Below are 12,547 nucleotides of genomic sequence, written 5' to 3'. Positions count from 1 at the left end.
ATGCTGTTGCATCCACTGTGGAAAACAGCGCAGAGGTTCCTCAAGAAATTAAAAATAGAGCTACCCTATAACCCTGCAATTGCATTACTGGGTATTTACCCCCAAAGATACAGATGTAGTGAAAAGAAGGGCCATCCGTACCCCAATGTTTATAGCAGCAATGGCCACGGTCGCCAAACTATGGAAAGAACCAAGATGCCCTTCAACGGACGAATGGATAAGGAAGATGTGGTCCGTATACGCTATGGAGTATTATGCCTCCATCAGAAAGGATGAATCCCCAACTTTTGTAGCAACATGGACAGGACTGGAAGAGATTATGCTGAGTGAAGTAAGTCAAGCAGAGAGAGTCAATTATCATATGGTTTCCCTTATTTGTGGAGCATAACCAATAGCATGGAGGACATGGGGAGATGGAGAGGAGAAGGGAGTTGGGGGAAATTGGAAGGGGAGGTGAACCATGAGAGACTGTGGACTCTGAGGAACTAACTGAGGGTTTTGGAGGGGATGGGGGGGATGGGAGGGCCTGGTGGTGGGTATTGAGGAGGGCACGGATTGCATGGAACACTGGGTGTGCTGCATAGACAGTGAATCTTGGAACACTGCAACAGAAACGGATGATGCCTTTTATGGCGACTAACACAATAAGAAACAAAGAAAGAAAGGGAGGGGGGGAGGAAGGGAGGGAGGAACTTGTGTTGTTCTAAGCCCCAAAGCTTGGGGTCCTTTGTTAGGTAGCCAGAGATAACTAATATAAAGACACATGAAATTGAGGGCGGGGTCAGCATATGTTTTCTGGAAAAGTCTGGATGGAATCCCTGAAGAAGCCAAACTATTCTGGGGAGAATGGATGGATGATACGTCAAGTCCCTTGAGGGATGACAGAATCTACGACCGAGGCCAGTGTCCCACGCCCAGCACCCAGAAGGGCTGGAGACAAAGCCACGGGAAGGGTCTTCCCCTGTGGGAGTTCACACCCAACCATGAGCCCAGCGGTGAGTGTCCTTGCAGAGCAATTGGGGTAAATAATTAGGACTCTCGGCCAGTCCTCGGTATCAGTGGAGGCATCCGGTGTTCGCCACTAGGAAATGCTCGCAAGGACTGCAGCACCCGGAGCCCTCAGGCCCGACGCCCTTCCAGCAACACCGACTCATCACGAAGCGCGTGCAGAGCACCACCTGCCAGCGCCCGCCTCCACGTGCCGAGCAGAACCTGCAGAGCCGCGTAAAAGTGAGACTGGGACAATCCCGCACCGAACCTACACCCTGAGAAGCCCCCGCACCGCACTCAGCTCTGCAACCGCGCCGAACACTTAGCTTCGAACACCCAGACGTGCCATGACCCCCCGCCGCTGTCCGAGGGACGTCGAGTCCCAGCGCGCTGGGACGCGGGGCAGGGGTGTGGCCGGCGCTGCCGTTTCAGGCTGGGTCCGTCTGCCTAGGGTGCGGCCGGCGGACGCGTCGGGCTCCCCCCCCCCACCCGGCCAACGCGCGCCCCCACAGCGCTGTCGCCCACGCGCCACGCGCTTTGCTCTTCTCCGCGTGTGGGGACGGTGAGCGGTGTCCGGCCTGCGGGTACCTGCGTCCTATACACGGATGCAGCTCCTGACACCCCGGCTCTGCCTTCGGACACTCGGGCTGGACCCTGCGCGCCCTCCAGGTTGAAACACAGGCTGCGGGGCCCCAGGAGCTCCTCACGCGGGGGAGAGGCGGGTCCCGCGGGCTGTGTGCAGGGGACGTGGCAGGGCTCCCGCCGGCCTCCTGGTCCCTTCAGAGGCGTCCCAGCCCAGCACTCCCGGCTGTGCCACAGGCCTTCCCTCCGCTCTCCCAGCCCTGGACACAGCTGCCCTGGTGGCTGGAGGGGACTCTCCCACCGCTGCTCCCCCCCCTCCACGCCCCAAGGAGACGGTCCGCTCTCCCTCCCCTGCGTGGCCAGCCCATGTCCTCCTGGCTACATCCCAGCAGACCCCCCACTTGCCCTGGAGGAGACGGTCCCGCAGCGGCTTCTGCCCTTCGCAGCAGCACGGGGATCCAGGCGGCCGGTACGCGGGACAGTCACACCCTCTATGCTGGGCCTGCAAATGCCCCCCGGGTAGAGCCTCCCGCCCAGCACAGGGGCCCGCGGGGGGACGGTGAGCCGACAAGGCCGAGAACCGGCTGCTCGCAGACAGCACGAGAGCGTCAACACCACGCTGACAGGGACTCGGACGACAGCCAGGACGGAGAGAAGGGGGACAGGTGCAGTTTCTACCTCGAGGACGGTCCCCGTCTCTATGTTTATGTCCTAAAGTTGCTTCCAGTGACAGAAGCGCTGGGGGGCTCGGCTTTAAGGCAGCTCAACCACGTTCCTCCTCTTCCCATGAGTGGCCTCTCAAGACCCGCACGGCCACCCCCCTGCAGCCCACGGAGGTCCGGCCCGCGGCGGAAGGCGGCGGCCCTCGGTGCCACTGGCCCAGGCGGTGTGCTGTCCGGTGGCCAGGGAACCTCGGGCCGCGCGGGGGTCCCCTTACCTCACAGAAGCTCTGGCACTGCTGCTTCCGCGGGTCCCACGACTCCCTGCACGGCTCCAGGCACTGGGGGAAAAGCAGAAGGACAGAAAGCACGGGTGAGACACAGCCCAGGGAGAAGCACCTGCCCTCCTGCCCCTGCCCTGCCTGCTTCTGCTGCGGCTTTGGGCAGGGCCGCTGCTCGGGGCATCCTCCGCGCGGGGCGGGACGGGCACCCGAGCGAGAGCGTCATGACACAACACAACACACATCTGTGTCCACGCGACTGCAAAAGCCTGGAGGGGACGCGGGACACGGCATTGGCCCTCGGACAAACCATCGGGCGGAACCGCCCGGATGAGAGTCTCTGTACTGGGTAAGACATGTTTTCTAGGGGCGCCCGGCTGCTGGCTGGGTGGGGCACAGCTCTCCATCCTTCAAAATAAAATCTTTTAAAAAAATGTTTTCTAAAGGTGGTCGTCACAGACGAATTTTGTTTTTTCAGAAACTTTAACATGGACATGCTTTACAATGGGCAACGTAGGAGTGTTCTCTATAAAGTCTGCAGGGAAGTGGGTGACATTGATTCGTATTAAATATTCATATCCATCATCACTGTTAACTAATCTTTAGCTCAGTGGGTCTCACAGCATTAATACACACCCAGTTTAATGACTCTATTAGAATACACTGAATGCATCGTAATGTAAAAATGTACCAAATAAATATTAGAATATATTAACTCTACCGAAATATACAGAATAAACTATCTGACATGAGTTTCAGAACAGAGAATAAAGTCTGAATATGTGTTTAAAATGTTATTATCCTATACAGTAACAAATCAAAGTCAATAACTAGGCTCCATTATTCATCAACAATCATAATAATAGTTAATAATAATGTATAGTATACAGAATAGTATGTTATCTATATTAAATGTATATGCATTATATATGTAATAACAAAGAGTATTGTTGAAAAAAGTATATATACACATATATATACTTCTCAGCTATATATAGTAGGATCTGTAGTACTAGTATGTGTCCCTGTTTATATAATTTATTACTATATATAGTACTTGTATAATGTATAAAATATAATGATTACATACCATATCTATACTATATACATAGTGTATACGTTACATATACTGTACTACCACACCATGGAACTCTATATACACATATATATGTACACCACAGCATTACATATTCTGCATATACTATGTATACTACATAAAATACAGTAAGCTTATGTAATATAGAGTACCATATATACTATAAACAACATGTAGTAATAAATAAGAGATCACAGCCAGTCCTCATGGTTGAAATTAAAATGTTACATTAATATGAATAGAGATTTGATTCTCAATTTTATATTTTAATGAGTAAAAATGAATATTTCCATACAGTTAAATGTCAGTTCTCTAAACACTGGCTTACTGCTGGCTCCCATCAGGCCATTATTATTTGATCTATATGATTTTTATTTCATTCTTGATAAATTTTCCAATTAGGATCAACGTTCTCGGTTAAATTCCAGATAAGTATACCCTAGAATTTGGGGTCTATAAATATGTTGTTGGGTTTTTTTTTTTCATTATTTTTTTATTCCACTTGGTAGCCAACTCCCCCTGTGTTTTAAAATAGAGTTTAAACTCTAAGGCACTCTGTTGTCCACACGCCAGCTGCCTGTCACAGCAGCGCTGCTCATGGTACGATTGATGACCGACAGTATGAACCTCACCCAGCAGGTGATCAGAAATGCAAGCTCACGGCCTGCCCCCAGTCCTAGAGTCAGAATCTCTGGGGTCGGGACCCAGGAGTCTCTGTTAGCAAGTTCTCCAAGAAACTCTGATGCTTGCTAAACTTTGAAAAGAACCGCCTGATTGCACTAAACATTTCCCAATAGATACCTGTATCAACGTACAACTTAAGCGAAACAAGGTTGCGAATTGTATCTCGGTAAAGCTGGGGGAGCAGAAAGAAGTGCTACAAGATTTGATGGGGGGAGGGGGAGTCCATAGGGCTACCTGGGTGGCTCAGCTCCTTGAGTGACTGTCGATTTCAGGTCAGATCATGGTCCCAGGTTGTGAGGTCAACTCAGGCTCCACACTGAATATGGAGCCTGCTTAAGACCCTCTCTCTCCCTCTCCAAATCAAACAAAAAGAGTCAATATTGTTCCTTTGTTTTATTTCTCACTAAGTAAGACCCGATCTATTTCTTGTAAGAATATTTTACATTTTATATGCTTTAATGTTGCATATGAACAATTCATTTTTTAGTTATTTTAATTTTTTAAAAAGTTGAGCTTTTCCATGATTCTTTTCCAAGAGCTACACAAGCTTCTCCCAAGCTTGCCGGTGTGCACCTCTCCCAAGCATGTTAAAACAAATGCACAGTTTTTTGCAATTTAACAATTATAAAAGACCACCATTTTTCTAAGAGCAATGAAGTCACTTTGAAAACTTGTCTCTTGGTGTCCCTGAGTGGCTGTCAGTTAAGCATCTGCCTTTGGCTCAGGTCATGGTTTTGGGGTCCTGGTATGGAGCTCTGCAGGCGCTCCCTGCTCAGCGGGGAGACTGCTTCTCCCTCTCCCTATGCCCCCCCCCACCTGTTCCTGTATGCACATAGGCACGCGTGTGTGAGTGCTCTGTATCTCAAATAAACAAAATCTTTAAAAAAAAAAAAAAAACTTGTCTCCCTTACATATTTTATGAGTCCTTTCAAGAGCTAGTTTTGTTTCCTAAAGGTCGAAAGGTATGTCTGATTCCTTATCCTCAGACTTCTCTGTGTTTGTTTTAAGACTTTGGCTCTGAGCCAAAAAAGTCTAATGGTCACTGAATAAGCCTATCTAGACCACATTCCTTCTCGAGACCATTTGAAGTGAATTACTGGCACTCCTCAGAATACCTGGAGATTTTGTTCGTTTGGGGACACGTCCTATGATGAGGGAGGACCCCTTCCATAACACCTGGGGATTTTTCATGGACACAAGCTCAGGTACTGATGCAGGAAGTCCTTATCGTTTTATTCAGGAATCATCCAACAAGCATTCATTGCATATGAAACTGCTCAGTGCGATGCGGCGGACAGTGTCTCAGCAAAGTTCCCGTTGCTTTGGATCATCGCTGAGAATGTAGATTGTGACACAGGCCAACTGCACACGGGCTCAGCGGCCTTGTCACAACCCAAGACATCAGGGCATTAAAGAGGGTCGGTCCTGGGAGAGCTCCACAATTCTACGTGAGCCTACTCCTGCCAGGCTGGGGAGCAAATACTTTCTATAAAACAAACACCACTTACAAACAGAGACACACTTGTGAGACGCTAATGGAAGCAACGCACGACACACTTGTCTTCTTGTTAACCTAGCCCCGCTCTCTGCCGAGGCCAGCATCGGGAGACGCCGACTACTTCAAGTTCTACTGCACTGGCACGCCTGCCGCCTTTCCAATAAGCAGTCATCGTCCGTGTCTGCAGGTACGTCACAAATCGTTATGAATGACAGCCAGCATTGTCTTTTAATAATCCCTCTGTGAAAACGGTCTGACAAGAAAAGCCTGGATTTGGAAATGCGAGTAAGTGTTTGCAGAATCCACAGCCAGGTAAAATGACGGCAGTAAAAGCCGGGCAGGGTTGGGGTGGGGGGCAGGTAAAAAAGCCCAACTATTTCTCTCATCCTTCAAGCAAAAATAAAAAGCATCTTGTTTTTCCAGATTAAAAAAAAGGGGGGGGGGATTTTGTCCAAAGAGGGCAGACTCAAATCTCATTTCCATAAGAAAAATACTACGTGGAGACAACTGTTTTGGAATTTACTACCTATCACAACTATAAGTGCTCTGATCAAATTACCAAAAAAAAAAAAAAAAAGAGAGAGAGAGAGACAGAGACAGAGAGAGAGAAACCCACCAAATAAAGTAACTGACTTTGCTATTTTAGCAGGAGGCATGCTAAGCAGGCCAACGACAGGCCAGATTCTCGGGACCATCCCACGGCTGTGGCCACGCAGCTGGTGCCGAATGGAGACACAGCACGCCTGGGTGCGAACCCCATCTCTGCCATGCATCTAACCCACAACTGTGAGAAAATCACGTAATGACTCAGCCTCCATGTGCTAACTCAAATAGGAGAAAACAGTCGTTCCTATTAACTCGTGAAAAGTTGTATTTTTCGAACAGTACCAGAACTTGTATGGCTTTATAGAGCACTCTGAAAATTGTTTATTCAGTGGAGCCCCATAAAACCAGATCGACAGAGGTCTGTAAAGTTGGCTACCATCATTCTCACATTTAAGAGGGAGGAAACGTCAGAGTACAAAGGTTGACTAACAAAGTAAGGGACTATGGTCGAGACTTCAGGAACTAGAAGTTGGACCCACGCTCTGGCACACACAAAAGAATGTTCTTCCCAATACAGAGCATTGCTCTGTTTCTGCCACGTGCTGCAAAGCCTTAATGCGGTGATACATGTGAAAGGCATTTGGAAACTGAAAAGTACCTTGCTAATCTCTGAGATTCCTGAACCGCTATGACCTCGGAAAGGATTCAGCTCCAAAATGCCCTAGGTAGGTGTTCCAGATTCCAAGGTACTTATGAAATCATAACCAACAGGACTGACTATTTCATATCACAGACAAAGGGATGCAACCCTTCAGAGCCGAACTACTGACAAAGAGTGAAATTGTGGATATCGCTTTGGTGAACCACCGTCTGGACAATGAGGACAAGCGTCCATATCTTACACTGAACCACACGCTTCCATAAAAGGGAAGTATACTGCCTTATATCGCATTACCAGCAAAGGAAATTCTATTACCTAAAGACCAATTACCATAAATTCTGAAGCATTAGAGTTTCCTTAAAAATTCAAATTTTCACACACATCCAATAATCAGGGAACAGAACCCATAATTATGTTACATTAAATAAATAGAAGCCATTAAAGCAAAGCACCCAATATTCTGCACATTCCAACCTGTTCCAATTAACAACTGATAAATCAACAAATAAAGATGAGTAGTTCTTACGTGCGATGTATTTATCTAGTCTCCAAGGTGGCGGGAACGGGCAGTCATTCTGCCTTAAAGCAACCTATAATGTGCACGGGAGAAAGCACGGGCGTAAGTGCGAGGTGGTGAGGCGTCAGACAACCGAGAGAAGAAGAGGTCACAAGAGCCCGAGGTAGTGATGCACGTTTCCATACGGGACAACAGGAAAAGCCTGCACACAACTGAGAACTCGTGAGTTAACTTAGGAGAAGGGGGACTGGACCAGCTTTAGCCGATCCGGGGCCTGGATGAGGTATGCGGGGTGATACGATGCAGGACAGCTGAGAGCAGACGCAGGGGGCCGCAGGCTAGAAACACGGCCCTCGGGATTCAGGGACGAGCCACTGACGGTCCTAGAACAGCTTGAGTGTTGCTGCAATATAATGATCTGTAAAAACTACATATATTTGGCCATTTAAATAACCAAAACGTATTTCTCAAACACATTTAATAATCTTCACATCCACTGCTCCTGAAAATGTTTCAGAGCCGTGAAGGTGACATGGGGTGTCTTGCAACCAAGAAATGTGACTTTAGGGCTCGCCCCTACCCTCACCAAAGGGCACGGGCTGGTTGGCAGGAGGACTAATCATGCGAACTCGCAACCCCACCCCCTGACTTGTGGGGAGGGGAGACGGGCTGGAGACTGAATCAGCTAATACTCAGTCAATCCTAGCGCGGTTGTACAGTTTTCATAAAAATGCACCAGGACCAGAGCACCGGGCTGGCTCAGTTGGAAGTACCCCCAATTCCCGATCTTGGGATCTTTGAGTTCAAGCCCCATGTGGGGTGTAGAGATGAATTTATTAATATATGTACATTACTATATATGTACTATACACACACACTTGTCCAAATTATGTTGTAATGTATAAGTACACTATGTATACACACAGTACTTTATATGCATACTTCATATATATTATATACATAGTATATATATAGTGTTCTGGTATATTAATAAAGCAATCTACGTTGTTATATACACTATACATATGTGAAGTATATAACTTAACACAGATTGCTTTATACATATATGAAAGTATCCTGGAAAGCAAAACCCACAAGGGGACTGGTCTTCTGATCCCTTCCAGACATTTTTCACGCTTGGGCAACCAGAACACTTCCATGTGCCACAGAGCTGGGCCCCAAGCTCCAAGAGGACAGAAGCTCCTTTGTTGGGGATCCTGCCTTCCGTATCTCTTCACCTGCCTGCTGATTCGTGTTCTGTGCTGTATCTTTTAATACACTGGTTAATGCTGAGTGTTTCCCTGAGTTCTGTAAGCTGCTCTAGAAAATTAATCGAATCTTAGGAGGGAGTCATGGGGACTTCCAGTCTGGTCTGTATGTGACACTGGCCCATGAAGTCGGGGTCCAGGGGACAGTCTTACAGGTCTTGCGGGATCCGATGCTATCTCCCTGTAGAAAGTGTCAGAACTGAGCTGAATTCTCAAACACCGCTGCTGGGGTCTGGGAATTGCTTGGTGGACTGGGGTTGGGGTGGGAATCCTCCCACATTGGAATTGGGTCCAGGCGCCCTAATGGAATTGGAGTAGGAGTCGGATGACAGAGGTGACATATTGCAGCAAAAAACACCAGACGTTCTGACAATGTCTTCCGAAGCTTCTGGCCACCATTTATAGTGTCGCTATGCCGTCTGGATGGCAGAGGACGCTGGATAAAAGGAAAGGGCACGTGAGCCTAGGAAAGGCGACGTGGGGCTACAAGCTCACGGACACAGCTCCTGGTCTGCTATAAAGGACGGGAAGGAGGGAAAATGAGAAAAAGAAAGCACACCGAAATTTCCAACCTCGATCTGACAGGAACCCATGGGGTCCCTAAGACGGAGCGTTGGGGAGAAACAAACATCGGGAAGGGTATGCAATGGAGACTCTAACATGACGAGTTCAAAGCATCCGGTGGTCGTACATGAAGGCAGGCCCAGGAAGCTACTGGAAAGGCAGACACGGAGTTCTGGAGAGAGTTGCAGAAACAAGGAGCCTTTATAACCTCTGCTCTTCCTCTCCACGTCATTCATTCATTCGCTCCTTTTATACATATTTGCAGAATTCCATCACCACAGCGTCATGCTAGGTGACAGGTCTGCTAAGTCCTTGAACTACACAAAAAGAATGCCTCCAAGTTCTATACCATCTAGAAAGGTTAAAAAAAAAAAAAAAGTCATGTTTGTTGATAAGCAAAAGTGCAGGCTACACGTGAGAAAGGACAGAAAATAGAAGGATTTGGAGAGTTGGGATATTCAAGAGCCAGACTGGCAACAGTGAGGAGATCTCTTTGCTCAGCAAAACCATTTTTGGTCCCCCTTTTTGTGTTTGTGCACAGGATGCTGGAACTCGGGGAGACACCAACGCTGGAACATGCTGAAGAGAAGGAAGGGATCAGGGGGAGGGGATCTGACTGAAGATGGAGGAGAAACAGGAAATAATCAACAGATCGAGGTCCCAGAGAATGTTGCACAGGCTACAGCACGGAAACACTGAATTTTAGAGAGGCAAGGAATCTGTGATGCCGTCTATCCCAACGCTACACCTTCTAGGCTCAGGAACAAAAACATTTTCATAGAGGCAACGGCTGGTTAGCACGATTTCCACCCATGGCTCCATCTATGATTGGGCACAGGCCATAGAATTTCATTGTTCAACTTAGAGGAGGTAAGAATTTGGATGTGGAGATATAAAACCATGGTCAGGAGAAGCACCACTGTTCCAGCGAGAGTCTCCCCAAACAGTGAGAAGACGATCAGACGCGTGTGCCCTTCTAGGTGGAGTTCTGGAGGCTGAGCGTGAGAGGAGTTGAGTCGATGGGTAAGACAGATGAGGGCACAGAAGGGGATGATTCCTGGACTCCCTCAGCACAAGAGACCGACCACGAATTCTTGGAGGTGGATCAGCCTGGAGGACAATTCCTCATCTACCACCTGCTGAGTGGTTTGTCCCCATTCTAGCTGTATCTTAACCTCTCTGAACCATAGGTTTCTACCACATAAAAGAATAGTATTTGCCAGAGGATCATTTTAAAATTAATTTTATAAAGACAACCTTTTAAAATACCTACACAAAAGGAGGTGCTCAGTGAATGTGGTGAATGTGGTTCCCTTCCCTTTCTAAAGGACCAAGAAAAAGAATTTACTTTCATTCTTTCCTATATCCCTGATATCTACCTTTTTTCTTTTAACCAAAAAAGACAATAGAATTTCTTTTCATTCCAGTCTCTCAAGCATGTTGCAATAATTGTTTTAAAACTGCCCCCCCCTTTTTTTTTCCCAACAGCTGTGTTTGGTTGGGGTGGCATTATTCTTGTGCGTGTCCAGAAGATGGAATCAGAAGGAAAAAATCAGAGACCAGGGCACTGTACATCTCATAGAACACATGGTAGGCTTTCACAAAAAAATGTTCTGCTGAATAATAAGAAAGAAAATAATGATTTATATTTGATTTTTGTCTTTATGGTTGGCTGGATATAAAGAAAAAGCTTTGGGTCTCACAAAAAAAAAATCAAACTTCACATTTCATACAGGTAATATTAACGCCATCAACAAAAGTTTCCAAAGACCATTTCTGTTTTCTAAATTAATGGCAGCAATTTCTCTGGGAAACCATAGATCTGGTTTTTAGATGGAAGTGGAATTTTTTCAATATATTTCCTAAATATATTGTGCGCCCTACTGCCTTTAGAAGTATTCATGGACTCCCTCCAGCTCTAAATTGGTATAGAAATTGTTACAATCCTGTGTGTCGAAAAGTGCACTGTCTCTTGCCAAAATAATGAAATCTTTTGGCCGCCGTCCCGTGGAAGTACAGTTGAACAATCATCAGAGCTGAAACCGCAGAGGGTTCGCGTGCCAACTCCGCACAACAACGTTACGCCTTAGACACTTCATATCACAAGTCAACTTTCCCTGAACGGATCAAAGGGTAATTCCTTTCCCACCATGATGTTTATCTACAAATCCGGGCCCCCTTTTATCACAACTGTCTCTCACAATCCAGGGAACTCTGACTTTAGGAGCTCTTTTAATTTCCGTGAAGGTGTTTAGAAAAAAAGAGAAAACAAGTCAAGTGGAAAAACAAGATTCATCAAGGTAGTTACTACCAGAAAACCACCCTCTCGTGGTCGTTCTTCCTCACCTAAACTATGTCTTTGCGCGTAGCATGAAGTCGGGAATTCTGTTTCACTGAAGACCACCCACGTTTCTTCGCATCCAGATTTTCTGCTTGATCTTCTGCCGTGGAATTTTAGCATACCATGGCAGTTCCAAATAATATTCTCACGGTTAGTTCTCAGATTAAAAAGCTCTTAATTACAAAGGGAAAGTCACAACTTAACGGTGGAGAAACCAGACAAAGAGTACTTGAACTACGTGATCAAATCCCATCTTCCAGGAACGGGAGAAGCAACAACATCCCCAAGGCAGGATCCCCGCCCAAAAGGCAGAACCTGCCCTGAACCACAAGAAAAGAGCAGACAAATCCTTCCACGGAGCAACAAGCCTCTAGTCTTAAAAAATACCAATGTTGTAGAAGACCAAGAAAGAGTGAGGAATGCTTCCAAACTCAAGGGGACTAGAGATACGCAGCAAATCAGACGAAACAAGGCTTCAAAGGGCATGACTGGAACCAGGGTGAGCCTTTAAATGCAGACTCTAGCTGGGGCAAAGGTGTTACATCAGTGTTCATTTCCCTGAATTTGGTCATTGCACAGTGGCATGCTACAGCATTTAGGGATAAAAGAGACGCGAAGCCTGCAACTCATTCTCAGATGGCTGGAAACAAAGTAACAACTATAAGGACAAGCGTACGTCCAATTTTTTGCTATGCAGACATAAAGAGAATGTGATAAAGCCAATAAGGCATGCGCAAAAAGGTTAACAATCGGTAAACCTAGACTGGGGTCAGCGACGAGAAACCAGGGACCGAATCGGGCCCACACCGTGGTTTTGGTAAAGAAACGTTATCGGAACACAGCCACGCCCGTTTATGTCC

General features: G+C 47.0%; 1 protein-coding gene across 1 annotated transcript in view; it reads right to left on the bottom strand.

Moving 5' to 3' along the window:
- Positions 1–12,547, bottom strand: part of ANOS1 (anosmin 1) — a 173,711-nt gene that overhangs the window by 72,968 nt on the left and 88,196 nt on the right. The window contains exon 3 of the mRNA XM_044234665.1: positions 2,510–2,572. Coding sequence (XP_044090600.1) covers positions 2,510–2,572 — 63 coding nt within the window. The remainder of the gene's footprint in view (positions 1–2,509; positions 2,573–12,547) is intronic.

Source organism: Neovison vison, chromosome X, assembly GCF_020171115.1.
Source record: "Neovison vison isolate M4711 chromosome X, ASM_NN_V1, whole genome shotgun sequence".
In the NCBI taxonomy this organism is placed as follows: domain Eukaryota; kingdom Metazoa; phylum Chordata; class Mammalia; order Carnivora; family Mustelidae; genus Neogale; species Neogale vison.
This window is presented reverse-complemented; position numbering and strand designations above follow the sequence as displayed.